General features: G+C 35.0%; 2 protein-coding genes across 2 annotated transcripts in view; both read left to right on the top strand.

Annotated features, from left to right (window-relative positions):
• The window catches only part of NEUROD6 (neuronal differentiation 6), a 779,410-nt gene that overhangs the window by 248,104 nt on the left and 508,339 nt on the right, over positions 1-22,967 (top strand). The gene's annotated exons all lie outside the window — the stretch shown is intronic.
• The window catches only part of PDE1C (phosphodiesterase 1C), a 534,574-nt gene that overhangs the window by 429,580 nt on the left and 82,027 nt on the right, over positions 1-22,967 (top strand). Inside the window, exons 8-9 of the mRNA XM_050784828.1 lie at positions 9,648-9,785; positions 12,331-12,459. Coding sequence (XP_050640785.1) covers positions 9,648-9,785; positions 12,331-12,459 — 267 coding nt within the window. The remainder of the gene's footprint in view (positions 1-9,647; positions 9,786-12,330; positions 12,460-22,967) is intronic.

Genomic DNA, 22,967 nt, shown 5'->3' with positions numbered 1-22,967 from the left:
GAAGTAAGCATTTGGAGAAAATACATAGAGAACATAGATTAAGATCCAGATTGTATAAATGAATCAGGAAAATGACACAAATTCAGTCAAAAAATATGAACAGGCAATTAACAGAAAAGGTAATACATTTAATCGATAAAAGAAATATGAAAAATGCACCACTCATTAGTGTCCAAATATATATAAACTTATACTAATTTTAATCCATTATATGCATATGGATAAAAATTTGAGTTTGATAATATTAACTTGGTTAGGAAGCAGGGCAGGATTTCTAAACCTCAGCACTGTTGACGTTTGGGGACAGATAATTATTTGTCACTTTCCTATGCATTGAAGTGTAGCAGTTTGCCTGACCTGTAGTCACTAGATGCCAGTATCACCACTCCCCATTCCAGTTATGACAATGAATAATGTCTCCAGATCTTGCCAAATAAACCACTGGTTGGAGGGGCAATAATCCCAGGTTGAAAACCACTGATTGAGAAGAAATTATATTCTCATATACTGCTCATCTGAGGGTAAATTAGTATAGTCATGTAAGAAAACAATTTTGCAGTGATTGCTATAAGAAAAAATATACATACCAATGCTCTAGCACTTCCAAGTGTACCCACAGAGGCCTTAAACAGTCAAATTCATTGTAGCAATGTTTGCCATAGTGAACAATTACCGAGTATATACGTATCAATAGGGAGTTAGAACTCTGAAATACCATAGATTTCTATGACTGAAATTCAAGATGTATTATTAAGTTTAAAAAGTTTTAGAAAAATATGTTCTACATGATGTATATTATTAAACATAGCACATGTATATGCACATAGATATATATGAAAATATATTGAAAAACATCTAAAAACATAAGCAGTAAATTGAAGATAGTGGTTACCTCTGGGGAGATTCTCATCCTGGAGTGGTGGTCAAAGGGAACTTTATATCTATATTGTTTGAAGTTTTTTTTGTTAATACTAGTGGGTCATCCCAATAGTGGGACCATCTTATGGACCCTTATTGGGTCATCCTATCACTTAAACAGTTACAAATTGTTTAAATTTTATTTGTAAAATTACTTCTCTGTGAGACCGTTACTTAGGTGAAGTGAGCTGTGAACATTTTAGGATATTGGATATAAGATTAGAGGATATTGTAACATTATATCATATATCCTATAATATAATATAACTTTATATTATTTAAATTATTAAAGTTATATTACATTATAGGATATGTAATATATTCTATATTATAATATAGGATATTATAGGATATTGTACCATTATAGGATATTGGCTATATAAACAAATAGGATAAATAAGTCTATAATACTGGGATTTATTGAAACAAACAGAATAAATAAGCCTCTAATACTTTATTGACTCTCTCTATATATATAATATATAGTCAATAATCATATATTATGATAGTTTCCCTAGGTCATTATATATTTATTATGGTAAGAAAATCTAATAGTTCATTATTGGGCTATTCTGTAACTTAAACAGTTAACATTTTTTTCACCCCTGTAAATGATAATGTGGTTACCCTCCTTGCATAGCAATATTTCCCCACTAAAGTTTCATATGTGCGTGTTTGTTTTTACTTTTTATTGTTAATACTAGTAAATTAAACATTTTCCTTACATATTAACCACTTTTATTTTCTTTGGTTATGACATCTCCATTCCTGAGAACTTAATATTTTGCTAAAAAAAGTTTGAATTTCTCAACATTTTTTAATGAAAATGTTTATGTAATGCCTAGCATGCAGTGGAATGTTAGTAAATGGTAGTTATTATTATTACTAAACATAAGTAATCATGACTAACAACACTTGTCATATATGTAAAATATTTCAAAACTTGTGATTGCTTTTTAGTTGTATGATCTTATATACAGACTTTCTCAAAAATAACATAAGATAACATATTAGTGGGAGAATACATCTTCTTCACTCCTAAGGTTTGCATTCATTTGGAGTGTTTTCCTTAGGGTAGGCTATATTTTGCTACAGGATCAAACAAATCCAAAATCTCAGTGGTTTAGAAATAATGTCTGGTTTTTTTCACCCCCATAACAGTGAGTTAAAGAATCTGCCTGTGTCATTCTCACTCCAGGGCCTAGGTTTTCTGAACAGTCACCCTCCTGAGTGTTGTCAGGCATTATGGTAGAGAGAAAGGGTCTCTGGTCTTCCTATATCTGTATTTAAATTCTATGGCTTGGAAACTCTGCTCATCATTTCTGCTCACAACTCACTGGCCAAAATGACTCACACAGCCCCTCCCAACCATAAAGGGGCCAGAAAGTCTAATCCTACTATGTGCTTGAAAAGAAGAAAGCCAAACACTTTCTGTTATTTATTTGAGTATTTCTCCCTGTCTGTTTTCTCTTCTGTCTGCTTCTGGCACTTCTCTTAGACCTTCTGAATCCATCTTCAGACTTCTTAGCTTCTCCCATGTTTTCCCATCTTTCAGTATTTTAATGATACCTCCTGAGAGATGTCCTCAACTCTGTCTTCCACATTATCAGTTTGGCCTTCAGATATGTTCTTCTAGTTATTCAATCTGTTTGTTTAGTATTTTTAGTTAGCAATATTTTTAATTTCAGGAGCTCCTCTTTTTTTTGCCCTTGGAATGTGCTATTGTCTTAGCAACCTTACATATTTATGAATATACCTATACATTTTGAAAACCTCTTTTAGAAGTCTTTTTAAAAATAGAATTATCTCTTTTAACTCATGGGGAATATGCTATTTGTTTATGAGACTCTTCTTACACTATTGGCTTTTTTCCCTCAAAATGTCAAGTGAAATTTGGTTGTTGGAACATATTTGTAAGTGCATGTCCAGGTGGGTTAGATGGGTCAGGGGTGTGGGTGTCCTCTGTATTTGTGTGGTCTGTTCAAAGAGGCTTCTAGGGAGGGCATGGCAGCTCTTCATCAGCAACAGCCTTCTCAGTGTCCTTCCCACCTCTTTGACTGTAGCTTTTGTCCTTATGCTTGTAAAATGGCTGATGTACCTTTGCAAATCCAGGTAAAAAGATAAGGGAGAATACAAAGCACAAAAGTTGGAAACCAAATAAATATGCCCACTTTTAAAGAGCTATCCAGAAATCCAAACCAGCAACTTTCGCATCTATTTTATTGGCCAGACCTGTGACTCATGGCCACTGCAATACATAGGGAAGTCTGACACATTGCCATCTCAAACAAAATCAGAGACATTGTTAGTAAGGAAAAAAAGGACAGTTGGGCAATCAAAAGTGATTCCCATTACAAGTAATGCTATTCTTATTTTAAAGAAGAGAAACCTCTAATTCATAGAAATTAAAATTATTCTATTATAAAGTAGCTGTGTGGGCTACATTGTATTTCTCATCAATTCATATATTGATGTCCTAGTCCCCAGGACCTTGAAATGGGACTGTATTTGGAGAGATGGCCTTTGAAGAGGTATTAAGGTAAAATGAAGTCGTATGGATGGGCTGTAATCCATTATGACTGGTGTTCTTAGAGAAAGAGGAGATTAGAATACAGACATGCACTTGCAGGGAGAAGAATCCACTGTGAGGACACAGAGAGAATATAGCTATCTGCAAGGCAAGAAGAGAGGTCTCAGGAGAAAACAGTCCTGCTGACACCTTGATTTTGGACTTTCTCCTCCAGAAATGTGAGAAAATAAATTTATGTTGTTTAAGCCACCTAGCCTGTGTTATTTTGTTATGGCAGCCCAAGCAACTGAGTACAGTATGGGAGCCAGGATTTGGTCCCAGCTCTGACTGTTGTGCATTTGAATATTAGGCATGCTTCTACAATATGCCTTTGGCAAAAAAAAAAAAAAAAAAAAAAAAAAAGCCTCTTATATTCTTACACCTCAGTATCCTCATGTGCACTTACTTCCAGGTATTGTGATGAGGATGAAAATGGATGTAAAAATGCACTTTGAACTCATCTATTCAACATACCTATTGTGCAGAATATACTCTGGGGACATAAAAGTGAATCATGCGCAGCTTCTTCATCTCTCACCAAAAACACCCAGCATTTATGCCAGTACAAGTTATCATTAACATAAATGTTGTATCATAGCAGTGATCACGATTTACTGCATGCTATTCTTAAATGAGCTCATTTTCCATTTGCTGTTGAATTTCCATGATCAATTCAGGCCATATTTAGAATGATTCTTAAATATAGAAACTATTTCCTACCTACTCTCTCTTTGAAATGTAGCTCAAAACAAACTTCTTTCATTGTGAGCTTACAAAAACAGTGGGGAGCATTCTGATGAATGGAGAACATACTGTGACTCTAACCTTTCATTACAAACCAAGAGGGAGAAAATGCTTTAAATCATTTCAGTGTTATAAATTGTAAGACACATAGAGAATCAAAACAACCCATTGATAAAGTGGTGTCTGGGCTTCAACATCAACAGTAATACTTTGTAAATGTAAAACATTGTAATCTGTTTGTATTACTCATTATTGTTTAACTTAAGTGCCTAGAAGATACTTGGATCCTTTCAGAATTATTTTGCTCATTTCCAAGAGAAAATCCTTAGACAGAAATAAATTGAAGAATTATCTATTGATTGAATAGATGTTCTTTGACTCTAAGTTCTAGTTTACTTTTTGATTTAGGTGAAAAGTTTTCAAACTCCAAAACTATCCCTTTGCCACTTTCCTTGCTTTTGTCAAGCAAGATGGCAGTAATCTTCCCTTTGTCTATTTTTTTTTTTTTTCCAGAAAGGAGAAGCTGCGTATCTTGTTTTTTTTTTTTTTTTTTTTTTTTTTTGGTCGTTTATGACATGACCATAATTAATACAGGAAAGACTAAGGATATCAAAATTACATTTTGTTTGAAGAGTGCCAAATAATTTTATTAGGGATTGTAATTAGTAGAAATTTGGCTCCTGCAACCTTTGTTCTCTGGTGTCACATGTGTTTATTAATATGTTACATTGGATTGTAAAAGGGATTTTGCAGATGCAATTAAGGTTAACAATCAGAAGAACTTAAATAGGGAGATTAGCCTGGATTTTCCAGGTGAGCCCAATGTAAACACACAAGTTCATCAAAGTCAAGGAGGTATGGCTGAAATCAGAGGTTTCAAGTGTGAGAAGGACCCAACAGTCATTGCCAGCTTGAAGGTGAAGAGGGAAACCATGGAAAACGTTAGAAGGAAATGAATTCTGCCAATGCCCCGAATATTCTTGGAAGCAGATTTTACCCTAGAGCCACCAGAAACACAGGCCTTTCCGAACCTTGATGTCAGCCTTGGGATACCCTGACCAGGGAACCCATCCACACTGGGCTGGGCTTCTGACTGGCAGAACTGTGTGCAAATAATCAGAAGCGTTTTTTTTTTTTTTTTAGACAGAGGGAGTCTCGCTCTGTCACCCAGGCTGGAGTGCAGTGGTGCGATCTCAGCTCACTGCAACCTCTGCCTCCTGGGTTCAAGTGATTCTCCTGCCTCAGCCTCCTGGGTAGCTGGGATTACAGGTGCCTGCCACCACACCCGGCTGATTTTTGTATTTTTAGTAGAGACGGAGTTTCACTATGTTGGCCAGTATGGTTTCAAACTCCTGACCTCAGGTGATCCACCCGCCTCGGCCTCCCAAAGTGCTGGGATTATAGGTGTGAGCTACCACACCAGGCCTGGAAGTGTTTTTTAAGCCTCCAAGACTGAGCATTTGTTAAGGTAGCATGGAAAACTAACAGATTACTAAAGAAACTCTATCATTCACATTAGAAAAGTCACAACTTGCTAGTAGTATCTCCTCTAACAATGAGAAATTGGCCATGTCCTTTTCCTTCAGGTTTCCTCTGGGCTGTTGTACCCCATGTCTCCTCATCTGCCCCTATATGCAGGAACAAGTGGCTTGCTTTCTTGCTGTCATACATAGCAAAACTCAAGATCCCCTATTACCGGTTGTCAAAGCATCCTTTGAGATGAACCAGTTGTGACACTCATATTTTGTAGATAGGAAAATACTGGTAGCATATGTGACTTGTACCTTGCCACTAATTGGTAATTCTGGAATAAAATGCCAGTGGGACTTTAATTTCTGACTTCTTATGGGTTGACACAAAACCTTCTGGGTTCACAGCAGTTTATTTGGAAGAGGCAAGGAAATCTGAGCTATATTAAAATAGGAAGCTCAATTTCCTCCAAAATAGCTTCCCCTACTTTCTCTGTTTCTGTTAATGATGCTATCTAATACCACCTGAGGGGTTTGTTAGCCATTCAGTGAGGCCAGGAGTGTTGAGGTCATCTAACATATTGTTCTCCTCAACTGCAACCTCATCTGGTCTTCCTACCACTTGCAAAAGTCAGATAATTGCTAAGTCATATGACTTCTACCTCCACACTGTCTGTGCATCCTATATGAACTTTTCAATCTAAAAATACTGCTTTTGACCAGGCACAGTGGCTCATGCCTATAATCCCAGAATTTTGGGAGACCCAGATGGGCGGATTGCTTGAGCTCAGAAGTTAGAGACCAGCCTGGGCAACATGGTGAGACTCCTATCTCTACTAAAAATACCAAAAAAGCAAAAAAAAAAATAGCTGGGCATGGTGGTGGGTGCCTATGGTCCCAGCCCTTACTTGGGAGGCTGAGGTCCGAGGGTTGCTTGAGCCATAGGGACAGAGGTTGCAGTGAGCCAAGATTGCACCACTGTAGTCCAGCCGGGGCAACAGAGTGATACCCTGTTTAAAAACAACAACAACAACAAAAATGCTTTTATATCTCCCTTCTCTCCTCCTGTCCAAATGTCCTTCCTGAAGTGGGGAGCTGATTGCATGACTCTTCTGCGTGAGCTTCACCGCCTGCTGAATCTGGTTTATATTCCTCACTCACTCTGTTTTCTAATGCCTGACCTCACAGGGCCTCAATCAGCCTTCACTCCTGCTCCAGTCAAGGGCATCATTTTCTTACCTGAAATGAACATGCTTTTGCTGACGGGACTTGTTCATTTAGTTCATTCTGAAAATGCCCACCTTCACTTCTTTCTCTGTCAAATTTTCAAGACCGATCTTAAACATCTCTCTCCTCTGTGAAGCTGTTTCTCCCAGATACCACTTTTCTTTCTTCTTATCCCCAAAGCAGCATAACTTATTCTAAGCATGCATGGTGTTTGTTGAAAAACTAAGGTGTTAAAATGAGTTTTAAAGACAATGGTTTTGTTTTTTGTTGTTGTTGTTTTTGTTGAATGCCTGTTTAATCATTCATTGTTTTTGATTTAATAGAGGTAGGTTATACCTAAGATAGGATTTTGTTCAATTATTTGGGTAAGGAGGGAAGCGTCACTGATAGTTGTAATGTGAAAACTGTAATTATACTGTTATTTAGATGCTCTCTGCTGCCTGTGCTGATGTTCTGTGACTAGGATTTGTTTAGATATTACACTGTCTCCCATTCATAATCTTATTTTAAAATGTGAAATTAACGCTACATGACCTTAGAATAAGAGATACATGTGGGAGAGGAGGTAGAGGGAACCGGGGACAGATGGGTGGGGACAAAATATTAGGGAAGAAAAGAAAGACAATGCCAAAATGGAAAAAAAAGTCTACATATGTAATATATGTATGGATAATATCAAGAAAAATGTGCAATATAAAATTATGCCTATATAATTTTATGAAAAATTGGATAAATACATGAACAATGATCCAAAGAAAATACAATGTAAGATTACGAGTGAGAATTCTGGAGGCATGGTATGTGGCTTGTCACATGACTGGCTACGTGACCTTGGGTAAGTTCTGCACCTCACCCTGGCTTGTTTCCTTATCTGTCAAGTAGGGATAACAACAGTACCTATGATTACGGAGCTGTGAGAGTTACGTAAGTTTCTATATAAAAGCACCTAGCATAATGCCTGCCACGTTGTGGGCCCCCAAGACAATGAAGAGACTGATGAGGAGGCTCTCTGCTGCCTTTACAAGGTGTTTTGCAGCTTCGATTTTCTTGCAATCTTTCCTTATCTTGCTCATCTTTTTTTCATCTCATTTTGTTGATTTTCATCTTAGTCTGTTTTCTCTTTGACTTTCCATTCCACGTACCTCAATTTGTATTTTTGAGGTATATTATTGAAGACGCCAGAAAGCTTCCTGACATTTCATGCTGGATTCTGTTAGGAATCATTTTCAAAAATACAGTGGTTTCTTTTTCAATGAGGTATGTTTATGCTCACGTTTGCCCCAACTCTGAAGTATTCTTCATAAATTCTATGTCATTTGTTTATTTTCCCCTCACCGATTTTTAAAGAAGGCAATAATTCTCCAAAATTAGTAGTTAATTGAAAGATACGGCTTAAGTGGGGAATTAGAAACACTTAAACGTTCATTTTAACTCATTTTGCATTAACTTATATAAATCTATTTTATGCACTAATCTTTAATTCAGACCACAGGTCTTTTATGAGTTCACCAGTTTGGATACTCACATTTGTCTTACATCAACCCTGCCCCTATCTAAGATTTCTAGTCTCATCTCTTGAAAGTTAAATGGGAACTTAAAGACGTGCCTGGAGCAAACTGAGTGCAGAAGCTCTCTAACTTTTCTGTAAATGTTTTCTGCTCTTTCACAGTTGTCACACATATTTTGACAGCAGTTCTTTTAGTGACTGTCCAAAGCATTAAACTTAGTTTCTACAGAAATAACAACTCCAATTTTGTGTCCATATTTTATTGGTTTGTGTCATATTTAATTACATAATTATAATAACAAATACAATTTATTAAAATGCAGTTTAGAATAAACCATACTGAATCATGTAAGTATGAATTTAACTAGTAACAAAAGTGAGCAAAGGATATGAGAAGGTGGCCGGAGTCAGGCATATTCTGTCGTGTGGGCATGGGGCAGGACCGTTTACAGAAGCGATAGGAAGTAAATCCACAGAGTCCATTAAATGGAAGTCAGTTAAGGAAGATTGAAACACAGCAGTAGTTTTCAAACTCTAGTGTGCATCAGAACCATCTAGATGGTTTGGTAAAGCATAGATTGCTGGGCCACAACCTAGAGTTTCTGATTAGTGGGATTGGGGTGGGGCTGAAAAATTTGCCAGCATTTCTAGCAAGCTCCCAGCTGACACCATCTGCATGTCCAAGGAACACATTTTGTGAACCACTGACCCACAGCCAGTGTTGATGGTGTGGATGGGGAGAAGTCCTTTCAAACATCATCAGCATGCATAGAGCAGAAAGCCAAGTATTATTTTTCCATCTGTCTCTACCCACTTCCTAATGGATATTCCTCCTATAATCAGATGTTAGGTTTTTCTATTACTCTTCGTTCTTGGTATTGTGTTAAAATTTCTAATTGTGTGTGTGTGTGTGTGTGTGTGTGTGTGTGTCTACCTAGGCACTTTATTTAGAAGTTGAGGGAGGATGCAATGAGGGCTTTTCAAGTCTTCATGTTCATTCTCTTTGATTTCTTGAAAAAGATAAAACTACTAGTTAGCTTATTCAACCTTGCTGAACACATTGTTTTCAAATCACAAGTCTCCAAGTCTCTTCACAGGAAAATAACTTATTTCTGTCTCTCAGAAAACTTGTGTTTGGCAATAGCTTATCAGCTGCAGGGTGGAAAGGCAGCACTGTGGGTGTGTTGTCAGCAAGCTGAAGACTTTGAGAAAGAAACAGATCATCTGATTGCTCTGTAATCTCCTTTCAGAACTGGCTGACGGAGCTGGAGATCTTTGCTATAATCTTCTCAGCTGCCATCCATGACTACGAGCATACCGGAACCACCAACAATTTCCACATTCAGACTCGGTGAGGGTGTTGAAATATTTGGAAGAGAGGCAAGAGGGGTCAGAGACAGTTTTAGAAATCAGAAAGGTGTTAGTCACCTTTCTTTTGCATAGTTTTCCTATTTTGAGTTTCTGAAATAATGAACCTCTAAATGAGAGATCAGTCTGGTCAGCTTCAATCAAGACTTAGAGTTTAAGAAGCCATCTGCTCCTAATTCTCCTATTTTGTTCAGATCTCATATAGATATCCTTTTCTTCTCTATTCTAATGTTCGCTATTTGTTTATGTATGTTCTGTGCATACTCTACCTATTTCTAACAGGAAATGGGGCAGTTTACATAAAGGGCCAGATGACACGTAAAGGAAATGAATAAGGACAGTGAGGATTAGAATGTTTTTGTTGACATTAACAACATTGAACAATCTTACCCTCTGATCTCTGGGATTCTCATGAGATCTCTTCTCATCCTCTCTGGTTTCATATCTGCTCTGTTTAGTGCTTGCATCACTCCCTGTCTCAGGGCCCCAAGAGTAAGGTTGTCTCCTGTAGGCCACCTTCACCGTGAGCAACCTGTGCATTCTTCCTAATTGACTGCATAGGTAAACACAAACCTCCCATTGGAGACATTAAATATGGGTCCAAGTGCCCCACTTGGAACCTCCTGACCTGTAACAGATATTGTTAATTGATTTTGGTATTTTTTCTTACTAAACTGTGGGTTTATTCTGAGTATTCCTCTCAGCACAGAATTCCAGGCAATAGCACCAGTCAATTGTCATTTCTACTTAGGATAAACTCTTCCTTGCCCTCTCCTAGCCTAAGAACTTGCCCTCTCTTAAGACAATGATGTGGAACTGGAGATAATCTGGCAGTAGAGTTAGTTAATTATCCTTGACATAGTAATCAAAAGGAGCTAGGATATGGTGAAAGGTAGTAAGTCAAAGAGAAAGAATGTAGCAGGGCGGGATGAGAGTTTAACACCAAATAAATACTTGCCGATTTCACTTGAAAAAGCAGGTGCACACTCTAGATAGGTTTATGTTCATTAAATCAATCTACATGTATTTAATGAACTCAACACTTAATTACAGTGTACACAAAAGAAAACAATATTGTCTGATCTCTGTTCAGAAGGAGAATTTTAATTGAATGGAAGCAGACAAAAGAACTTCGGCTACTCGCTTCAGTTCCACCTTCCTGCCTCCTCATTTAGTCTCAGCCACAGAAAAGCAGCTTTTTGTGGTTCTGTTCCAAGGTCTTTAACACAGGGAATTCCGTAGAGTAGCACTGTTTAATGTGTGTCTGTGGGTAGAACCTTTGCTCTGAGGATAGAGACCATGGTGAATAGCACCTGCCCAAGAAAGATAGGTGGGTTGAGCATATGTGGGTCTTGCCTGGAGACCAGGATCAAAACCAGCCCCAACTCAGAGGAAAATGGCTTAATTACAGGAGTTGGAAAAGAGTGTCACAAAATACACATCAGTTGGTATCTAACTTACTCAACAGATGTAACAGCAGATCTTTCACCTCGGGATTTGAATGTTCTGTGTTATCTCAATAGGAGTGGGAAAATTCCAATGTGTTCAGTTAAGCTTGGTTTGGAACAAAATTTAAACATTGGCCCTGTTCAACAGAACTTTATCCAAAGCATCTCAGCCTGTGTGATCTCTGTTCAGAAAACAAAGTCTGTGACTAGGCCCTTAATCCTTTGATGAATAAAATGTTAAGCCTAACAGTTTCGGGGTATGATAGATACTGCCCAAAGTTTGGCCAATGGCAGGTGGAAGTTATCTTGGGGAAGCACTGGCCCAGCTGTCAGAAGATCTTGCCTTCATCCCAGCCCTGCCACTTGGCCACCAAAAGGCTGTAACAAGATTTTTAAGTCTCTGAAACTCAGCTTCCTTGGTGAGAAACAAATAATCTAAGCTTTCATTAAATTTAAGATCTTAAAATAGTATACAGTCCTGTGTTTAGTGACATTCAGCTATAGTATGGTCTTTGAGATAGGGACTAAAAACTGACATTATAATCTTTATAGTCTTTATTCTCAATTTTCCACATGTGGTTTCTGCATGGAAAAACTTTAAGATCAAGCCACTATCAGAGGTAGCTTACAGATAGTAGCCACTAGGTGATGTGTGTTCTGAAAATTACAGCTGAAATAAATAAACCAGTGCATTCATTGAATAAAATAAAAATAAAAATAAATGTCATTCCAGAAAATATAAAGAAGTTTGACATGACCCATATTTAAAAAAAAAAAAAAAGAAAAAGCACCTTTGCCACTAATATAGGTAATTGAGATCTGGTTGTAAAACAGTTTTAAGAGAGTTCTCAGGCTGGATTTTACATATTTTCTGCCCACACATGTACCGATACTAAAATACCCTACATTCATCTATTGATGATTTGTAGTGTTAGTTGAGCTTTTGGTTCACATAAATGGCATGGGGACAAAGATCATTTCTAAGCATGGGAAAAAGTGGTAGTGCGTTCTAGCCTGTTAGAATTACCCAAATAAATTGCAACTGTTTAACATTCTGAATTTTGCTTGGTTTCTGTTCAGGTCTGATCCAGCTATTCTGTACAATGACAGATCTGTACTGGAGAATCACCATTTAAGTGCAGCTTATCGCCTTCTGCAAGATGACGAGGAAATGAATATTTTGATTAACCTCTCAAAGGATGACTGGAGGTAAGGATGAGAAAAGAGAGATTTGGAGGCCAGGGAAGGAACTCTGAAGTTGGATGAAGTATGCTGCTTTTGAGAAAATAACACCTTACCTAAAATGTTGATTAGTATTGCTTTCTCTCTCTTTCTTTCTCTCACACTCACCTTCTCTTTGTGTATGTATGTATGTCTTATTTCTCTTTTTTCTTTATACAGATATTCAAATGTTTATAAATAAAATCTATAGAATGTTATGATTAAGTTCCAACTACTTTATTCTGCCATCTTTACATTGCTTTTTATTGATGAATTGGGAAGTGAAACCAGTTTGAGTCAAATAATTCGATGTTGTCCTAAAAATTCTCAAAGAAGAAAGTTTGAAAAATAACTTCTAACAGTGTTCAACTGAGGACACTTTTGATATATTTGCTTTTTTTTTTTTTAACTCTAGGAAACTTGTGTTGCTTTTATCTGAATTCGTTAAATCTGAATTTTGTCTTTCATTTAATAACATGTGTTTTTCACCCTATATTTGATTTGGACTTCTTATCAATCTTTTGACACTTTCTAAGGAAATTATTTGACACTTAAAAACATTATGTACACTTAATTCTGTTGCATGAATTTAGGCACATACCTGTGTTTTGAATATGGACTCAGTCACTTGCTAGCTGTATGACATTTGGGAAGTTACTCAATATCTTTACATCTTTAAAAATTTAATTTCTTGAAAATAGATAATAACATTTATTCTGCAGTTGGAATACATTATGATAACAGAATCATTTTAAAATGCTTACCACACTTTGTGTCATATATAGCAAGCCAATAAATCATTGTAGCTATAAATATAGGTTAAGGCACTTCAAACCTTGCAGGCAGAGATCATCTAAATCCTTACAAAATTCTGAATCCGTTGTGACTGAAAGAGTCCTTATATTTTAATTAAATAATCAGCTATTTATTGGGTATTTATGTGCTCACCATCTTTCAAGGATTTGGAGAAATAAACTGTACTGAACAATAAATCTGAGAGGCTGATTTTTATTAAGAGTGGCTAAGAGTTTCCATGTAGCTTTAGTTTATTAAAACATATGGAAATATTTGACTTAAATTTTGTTGGAATATGCTAGACTTAGCCAGCATCTGAAAAATTCAGAGCAATTCAATTAATCATTGCACAACTTCAGGAAAAAAGTAACCCTCCATGCAATTGAACTATTAGTAAAAGTTATAATAAAAGATTTGATTACAAAAATTTCCCCCCATTCTGTAGGTTGCCTGTTCACTCATGATAGTTTCTTTTGCTGAGCAGAAGCTCTTTAGTTTAATTAGATCCCATTTGCCAATTTTGGCTTTTGTTGCCATTGCTTTTGGTGTTTTAGTCATGAAGTCTTTGCCCATGCCTATGTCCTGAATGCTATTGCCTAGGTTTTCTTCTAGGGTTTTTATGGTTTTAAGTCTTACTTTAAGTCTTTAATCCATCTTGAGTTAATTTTTGTATAAAGTGTAAGGAAGGGGTCCAGTTTCAGTTTTTTGCATATGGCTAGCCAGTTTTCCCAACACCATTTATTAAATAGGGAATCCTTTCCCCATAGCTTATTTTTGTCAGGTTTGTCAAAGATCAAATGGTTTTAGATGTGTGGTGTTATTTCTGAGGCCTCTGTTCTATTCCATTGGTCTGTATATCTGTTTTGGTACCAATACCATGCTATTTTGGTTACAGTAGCCTTGTAGTATGGTTTGAAATCAGTTAGCATGATGCCTCCTGGTTTGTTCTTTTTCTTTAGAATTGTTGTGGCTATACAGGCTCTTTTTTAGTTCCACATGAAATTTAAAGTAGTTTTTTCTAATTCTGTGAAGAAAGTCAATGGTAGCTTGATGGGGATAGCATAGAAATAAAACGTGGTACTATGGGCTATAACTATAAATAAGTTTCCACCACATCAGGGTGTTCCAATACATAATCTATTCCATGATTTTATTCTCTCTTTGAGATATTTTTGTTTCACTCTCTCTTCAAGATAATGAAGCTAGTACAGAATAAGAAACACAAATATACAAGGGTAGCACATAAACAGATTTCACTAATCTTTATTTTCAAGTGACTATGTTGGCCATTTTTTATACTAAATTCACCTGTGTTTTGCTAAATCACTAATTTTGTAACTTTTTTTTTAATCAGAGGCAACATTCAAATTATTCACAACTGGTACTTCACAAATACCAACTTATAAGAACAAGAGCTAAAGATGAACACTAAGTATGCTTGCATTGATATATAGCAATGCATTCCAGTGTGAACCAATATGTCTGGTTTATTCCAGGTGACTATGGGTTTAGATCCTGCCTATGTCAGCCTCGCTACCCTAGTTGTAGATTGAAAGAATGAATGAGACTTATGATTATAGTAGAGTGGAAATACAAATTATATAGCTAAGTTTTTGACAAAATTGTAGCTAAGCAGAAGTAGAAAATCTATAAGAAAAGTATATGTCACAGAAGTAGTATACGTATGTTTGGAAAATATGTTAAGAGGCAATTATGCAAGCTTTAGAACACTTTACTAGATTGTCAGGAAGCCAGGATTATACGCTGTCTAAACAAGCCCTCACACAAATCCTTCAAAACCATGATATATCTGAATATGTGTGAAGCTGTTCTCTGCCATATTCAAACCTTTTATTATTATTATTACTTTGAGACGAGTCTCACTCTGTCGCCCAGAGTGGAATGCAGTGGCATGATCTCAGCTCACTGCAACCTTTGCTTCCCAGATTCAAGTGATTCTCCTGCCTCATCCTCCTGAGTAGCTGGGACTACAGGCATGCACCACCAGCCCTGGCTAATTTTTTGTATTTTTAGTAGAGATGGGGTTTCACCATGTTGGTCAGGCTGGCCTCATACTCCTGACCTCAAACGATCCACTGGCCTTGGCCTCCCAAAGTGCTAAGATTATAGGCATGAGCCACTGTGCCTGGCCACCTTTTGTTATTTTTTTCAAACCATTTTTATTAGTTTTTTAAATTATATTTTAAGTTCTGGGATACATGTGCAGAAAGTGCAGTTTTATGCATGTGCCATGGTGGTTTGCTGCACCCATCAACCTGTCATCTATGTTAGGTATTTCTCCTAATGCTATGCCTTCCCTAGCTCCCCACCCCCTGACAAGCCCCGGTGTGTGATGTTTCCTTCCCTGTGTCCAGCGATATCTGATATATTGCTTACTGAACCTGTACAGAGTTTGTATTTTGAGTATAAATAAGTTTTGCCTGCTAAAACAAAATATCAACAATCTTCAGAGCAATATAACAGAACCCAGATTCCCTACAACTTATATCTATAATATTCAGGATACAATCTAAGTGACATATAAAGATCAGGAAAAAATGATTTCTTAGCAAGGCAAAAGACAATCAATAGATATACACTCTAGGATAAACCATTGTTAGAATTATCAGATGAGGACCTTGGACTTTTAAAACAATTATTATTTCCATGCTCAGTGAGATAACGAAAAATGTGCTTGTATTGAATAAAATATGGTAAGGTTTGTGAGTAAAATGAAAATATAAATGAAAAACAAATTTTAGAACTAAAAAATAAAATATCTACATTTAGAATTTGCTACATAGGCTTAGTGCATGGCAGAAAAGACAGAAGAAAGAAACAGTGACTTTTAAAAGTTCATTTTTCGAATTTGAAAGTTGGAAATTATTCAATTTGAAAAAGTAAGAGGAAAAAGATGTTTTAAATGAGTAGAATGTTAGGGACATGTGGGATAATTTTATGTGAGCAAACATAAGGGCAATTTGAGTCTCAGAAGGAGAGAAAAGAGAGAGAATAGGAAAGAAAAAGAATTTGAAGAAATAATGACTGAACAGTCTCCAAATATTGCCAAACATATAAATAGACAGATTCAAGAAATTCAGCAAACCTAAAACAGGATAAATTTGATGAAAAAACGCCTAGGCACATATTATAGTCAAACTGCTAAGAAGCAAAGATAAAATTAAAGAAAAATGGCAAATTACATTTAGGAAAACAAGTTGAATTACAGTAGACTATTCCTCAGAAACTATGGAGGCCAGAAAACAATGGAATAATTCATTTAAAGTACTAAAAAGAAAAAAAAAAGCCAACACAGAATACTACATCCTGTGAACATGAACTTCAAGAATGAAGATGAAATAAAATTATTTTCAGATAATAGAAAACAACAGGAATGTGTCACTAATGGAGCCACGTTATAAAGGATGCTAAATAAATTTCTTTAGAGCTTTCATTGAGGTAGTTTCAAAAATATTATTTTGTTATTTTATATTTTATTAATTTTTAGATTAATAAATCTAAATATTTATTGGAAGGAAAATGATATAGTGAAATCAGACTTTTAGGAAAGAATAAAATGATAAATATCTGGGAAAATATAGAAGACCATTTTTCTTCATTTATTTAAATTGTGCATTTGACCATTTGAAACAAAAATTACAACACCATCTCATGGGGCTTATATGTAGAGAGGTGTAATACATGTGACAATGATAACATAAAGACCAGTTAATGTTAGTAAATGGACCTATGCTGTTGCAGGATTTTTACATGTTACACAAAGTTGTACAATAGACAGAAAATTAAAGATGTATGTTGTAATCCCCAAACAACCACTAAAAAGATTAACCATAATAGCTAAAAATTGTTGAAGTTTACCCATTTATCAAAAGATAAATTTAAATTGACCATTTAGCAGTGGATAAATTAAAATTAATTTAAAAAATAAATAATACAAAAATATCTCAAGCAGAAAAGTTTTTGTGAAGGGAAAAAAGCAAAGATGACAATCAGAAAACAAACAATAAGATGTTAGACCCAAATCCAACTAAATTAATAATTACATTAATTTTTTTTTTTTTTTTTTTTTTTTTTGAGACGGAGTCTCGCTCTGTCCCCAGGCTGGAGTGCACATCTCAGCTCACTGCAAACGCCATTCTCCGGCCTGCCTCCCGAGTTGGGACTAAGGCGGACGTCGCCCGGCTAGCTTTTTGTATTTTTTAGTAGAGACGGGGTTTCAAACATTCCAAACTGGGATTACAAGCCACCGCGCCCGGCCTAAATGTTAAAGGAAAGGTTATTCCACTTAAAAGGAAAAGGTTATTAGAATTGATAAAAAGGCAAGCCTTAATTGCAATTGTACAAGAGATACACTTTAAATATAAATACACTAAAAGGTTCAAAGTAAAAGTATGTAAAATGTACCAAACAGTAGGAATAAGTAGAATGCAGTGGTGATATTAATATTAACTAAAATGAACTGCAAGAAAAAGGATGTTGTGAAAGAGAAAGGAGATTTTCTGATAATAAGACTGTCATCAGAAAGACACAACAATCATAAATAAGTATTAGGTAACTATAGACTTCCAAAATTTAAAATGTAAAAATGGATAGGAGAAAAAGGAGAAATATATATTTTCACAATCATAGGAGGTTTTAAGATTCTTACCTTAGCAGTTGATAGAAAAACTGGACAAAAATATCAGTAAGAACCTAAGAGGATTTGAACAACATCAACCACTTTGCCTTAATTAATACTTATAGAACACCACGCAATAACTGAAATATACATATTCTTTTCAAGTACACATGCTGGGACATTTTAAAATAAGTTTTAATAATTTTAAAATATCATAAGCTTTAAGAGTATGTTCTTTGACCTTAATGGATTTAAATTAGAGATCAATAAGAATAAGATATCTAGGAAAATCTCGTACATTTGAAAATTAACGCTCTTCTAAATAATTTGTGGATCAAAAAGTAATCAGAGGAAACTAGGAAACATTTCAAATTTATCAAGAATGAAAATGCAATATATTAAAAATGTGTGCAATACTATTAAAACAGCACCTAGAGGAAATTTACAGCTATAAATGTTCATAGCAGGAAAGAAAAAAGTTCCAAACCCAATGACTTCAGGAGCTAGAACAAAGCAGTAATGTAAATTCAAAGTGGATAGAAGAAATTAGTAATGATAAGAGGAAAAATCAATAAAATAGAAAAAATAAACAGAAAAAAATTAACAGAGCTAAAGCTGTTCTTTGAAAAGGGCAACATGATTGACAACCTTCTGTCTAGACTGGTCAATAAAAAGGAGAAAACACAAAGTACCAATATTAGATCCTACAGATATGAAATACATAAAAAAAAGTTACAAACAACTTTATCTCAATAAATTTGACAACTTTGATGAAGTGGATAAATTCCTTGCAAAATACAACTTACCAAAACTCACACAAGATGAAACAAAGTCTGAACAATCCTATGTCTGTTAAAAAAATTGACTTTGTCATCAAAAATATTCCCACAAAGAAATATCCATCCTTGGATAGTTTAACTGGTGAATTCTATCAAATATACAAAGAACAGATAATAACAATCTTATGCAAGTTTATTTAGAGAAGGAAGAAATACTATGCAAAATACCCTGGCAAAAAAATTCATAAAGGGAATATTAAAGATTAATGTATTTTATGAACATAGTTATAAAAATTTTCAGTAAAATATTAACTAATTGAATATAACAATATACTAAGAAGATAATATATCATGTGTTATAGTTAATTTTATGTGTCAACTCACCTGGGCCTCAGTGTGCACAGATATTTGGTCAAGCATTATTCTGTTGTTTCTGTGAGGGCATTTTTGGATGGGATTAACATATAAGAGGGTAGACTGAGTAAAGCAGATTGCCCTTCCTAACATGAGTGGACCTCATTCAACCAGTTGAAGGCCTAACTAGAACTAAAAGGCTGACCCCCTCCCAAGTAAGAGAATTCTTTCTGCCTGTCTTTGAACGAGAACAGTGGCTCTTCCTGGTTCTTGAGCTGTCAGCCTTCAAGTTGGAAGTACAATTTTGGGTGTCCTGGATCTCCAGCTTGCTGATTTATCCTGCAGATCTCGGGACTTGTCAGCCTGCATGATTATATGAGTTGCTTCCTTATAATAAATCTCTTTCTTTATATGTGTATATCCTATTGGTTTCTCTGGAGAATCCTGACTCATATATTGGGCTTATCCAAGGAATGCAAGATTAATTCTGCATTCAAAAATTAATTAAAAGAATTCACCATATTTAAAAACAAACAGAAAATCATACAGTCATCTTAATAGATACATAACAAGCATTTGTTGACAAAATTCAACACTCATTCATGATAAAAACTCTCAGCAAGCCAGAAACAGAAGGGAGCTTCCTCAATTGGATAAAGGGCATATGTGAAAAACCTATAACTAACATCAAACTTGATGGTGAAATATTGAATGTTTTTTCCCTAAGACTTGGGAGCAAGACAAAGATTCTTGATCTTACATTCATCAACATTGTTAAGATGTTAATAACAAATGACATGATTGTCTAGGTAGAAAATCCTAAGGATCTGTAAAGGAGCTACTGAAACTCATAATGAATTTTGCAAGGTCATAGAATACAAGGTTAGTGTAAAAACCATTATACATATACATATATGCATATATACATATATCTATATATAGAGAGAGAGAGGGAAGGAGAGACTAGCAGCAAACCATTGGAAAATAAAATAAAATAATTTTTTACAACAGCACAAAACATATAAACTAGTAGTAACTTTCAAAAACAAGTGCAACTCATGCTCACTAAAGATTACATAGCATTGCTGATTATAGAGGACCTAAATACATTGGGAGATATACTGTCATCTTGTAGTGGAACACTCAGTATTGTAAAGGTGTCAAATATTCCAAAATTTATTTATTGTTTCAATACAATTCTAATCAAAATTCCAGCAGAATTATGTTGGAAATTGTGACGATTATTATAAACTTTATATGGAAATGCAAAATAATACTTTTTAAATGAAGAACAAGGTTAGAGAACTCATATTTCTTGATTCAAAGCATGCTTAAGTTACAGTATTCAAGGCAGCATTTCATTGGTGAAAGATGGACATACCTATGGGACAGAATTCAGAGTTTTGAAATTGACTCATCAATTGATTTATGACAAAGGTACCAAATTAATTCAATGGGGAAAAGAAAATATTTTCAACACATGGTTTTGGAACAAAGGGAAAAAATAACTTTGACCCTTATCACATACCATATTCAAAAAATAGCTCAAAATTGGTTATAAACCTAAACGTAAAAGCTAAAATGGCAAGAATTCCAGAGGAAAACAGTTAAGTCCTTGGAAGTAGATGGAGGTTTCTCAGATAGGACAGAAAAAGCATGAAGCATTTTTTAAATGATAAATTGAACTTCATAAAAATTAAAACCTTTCGCTCTTTGGAAGACACCGTTAAAAAAAAGCAAGCCAAGAAATTGGAGAAATTATTCACAACACTTATGTTTTACATATGTTTTGAATCCAAAATGTGTAAGGTACTTTTATAATTCAATAATAAGAAAACGATTCAATTTTTTAATGAGAAAGGTTTGAAACAGACATTTCCCTAAAAATTGTATACAAATGGAATATAAGTGCATGAAAATGTGCCTGACATAATTAGTCATTCAAAGAAATGTAGATTAAAACCACAATGAGATACCACTACATATCCATCAGAAGAATGGCTGAAATTAAAGACTGATTAGAGTAGGCAAAGAAAAACTGAAAATGTTAGACACTAGTGGTCAAATGTGAAGTGATACAACCACTTTGAAAAATATTTGGCAGTTTCTTTTCTTTTTTTTCCAAGATGGAGTCTCGCTCTGTCACCCAGGCTAGAGTGCAGTGGCGTGATCTCACCACATTGCAACTTCCGCCTCCTGGGTTCAAGCAATTCTCCTGTCTCAGCCTCCTGAGTAGCTGGGACTACAGGCACACGCCACAACACCCAGCTAATTTTTGTATTTTTAGTAGAGATGGGGTTTCACCATATTGGTCAGGCTGGTCTCGAACTCCTGACCTCAAGTGATCCACCCACCTCGGCCTCCCAGAGTGTTGGGATTACAGGCGTGAGCCACCATGCCAGGCTGGCAGTTTCTTATAAACACTCAGCTATCTTATAAACCAGTCATTCTGCTTCTAGGTATTCACCCCAGATAAATGAAAACATATGTGTCTACACAAAGATTTATGTATGAATACCCATAGTAGCTTTATTCACAATAGTCCCAAACTAGAATCTGATAGCTCGAATGTCTGCTAGCTGGTAAATGGATTACAAATTGTGGTATGCTGATATGATAGTATACCACTCTGCAATAAGAGAAAATGAACTATTGATGAACCACTATATAGACGAATTGTAAATCATTATGCTGAGTAAAGAAAGAGTACATTTTGTATTTTATGTATGTGTGTATGTGTCTATGTATATACACAGAAACGTGTGTATATATCTAGTATCTATGTTAATATATAATGTGTATGTCTGTATATAATATATGTATTATCCGTTATATTTTAAAATAATTTGTGTATATATGTATGTATATGTACATATATACACACATATTTAATATATGGTACATATGTGTATATATATGCATGTCTACATGTATATATATAATAAATATGTGTATGTATGTATTAAATATGTGTGTATATAATATATAAATATTGAAATATATATGTTAATTTGAAATATATTATATATTATATTATATACTAAATATATATGTGTATACTTTATATACATATGTATCAAACTAGAAAATTCAAACTGTTTTAGATAGACATGAGCCAGATCAAACTTTGCCTGGGACTAGATTTGAGGGTGATGGAAATATTTGGTATCATGATTACAGTGGTATTTTCAAAAACTTATTCAGCTGTTAAACTCCTTACATTCTGCAATTTATGTAAATTTTCAGCAGTTTATTCTATGTAAATTATACCTCAATAAAGTTCTTAGAGACAGTAAAAGGATCAGTGATTGGCAGGGGTGAGGGAAAAGAGAGAGGGGTGAATTGAAGGAGCACAGGGGATTTTAGGGTGCTGAATCTGTTCTGTAAGGATACTGTGATGGTGGATACATGGCATTATGCATTTGTCAAAACTGGTAGAAGTGTGCAATGTGCCCGGTGAATTTTAACATAGACTAAGGACTGTAGTTAACATAATGTATCAATATTGGTTCACTAGTTGTAACAAATGCACCACATTAACACAAGACTTTAAAAATAAGGAAACTGTGCAGGAAGAGAGGTAATATGGGAACTAGCTATACTATAAGTTCAATTTTTCTGTCAACCTAAAACTCTATTAAAAAATCAAGCTATTTTTAAAACGATGGACTACCTGTATCCAACGTGAAATATGGATTATCAATTTACTTTCTAGGATTATTTTTAAGCTAAATCTTTCTTAAAACTCTGTATTCATTTGGAGAAAAGAGCATTTTAACACAATTTTCAGTTTCATTGAATTTTTTCCTGTGAGTTAATTTTCCAAATGGTATGTGTATTCCATGTATCATATTCCTCATAAATGATTTCCTTAATCCTTAGCTTTCATTTATTCCAAATAAAAAGCTCACCTTAAAGACCCAAATTAA

The sequence above is a fragment of the Macaca thibetana genome, chromosome 3, assembly GCF_024542745.1.
Source record: "Macaca thibetana thibetana isolate TM-01 chromosome 3, ASM2454274v1, whole genome shotgun sequence".
In the NCBI taxonomy this organism is placed as follows: Eukaryota; Metazoa; Chordata; class Mammalia; order Primates; family Cercopithecidae; genus Macaca; species Macaca thibetana.
This window is presented reverse-complemented; position numbering and strand designations above follow the sequence as displayed.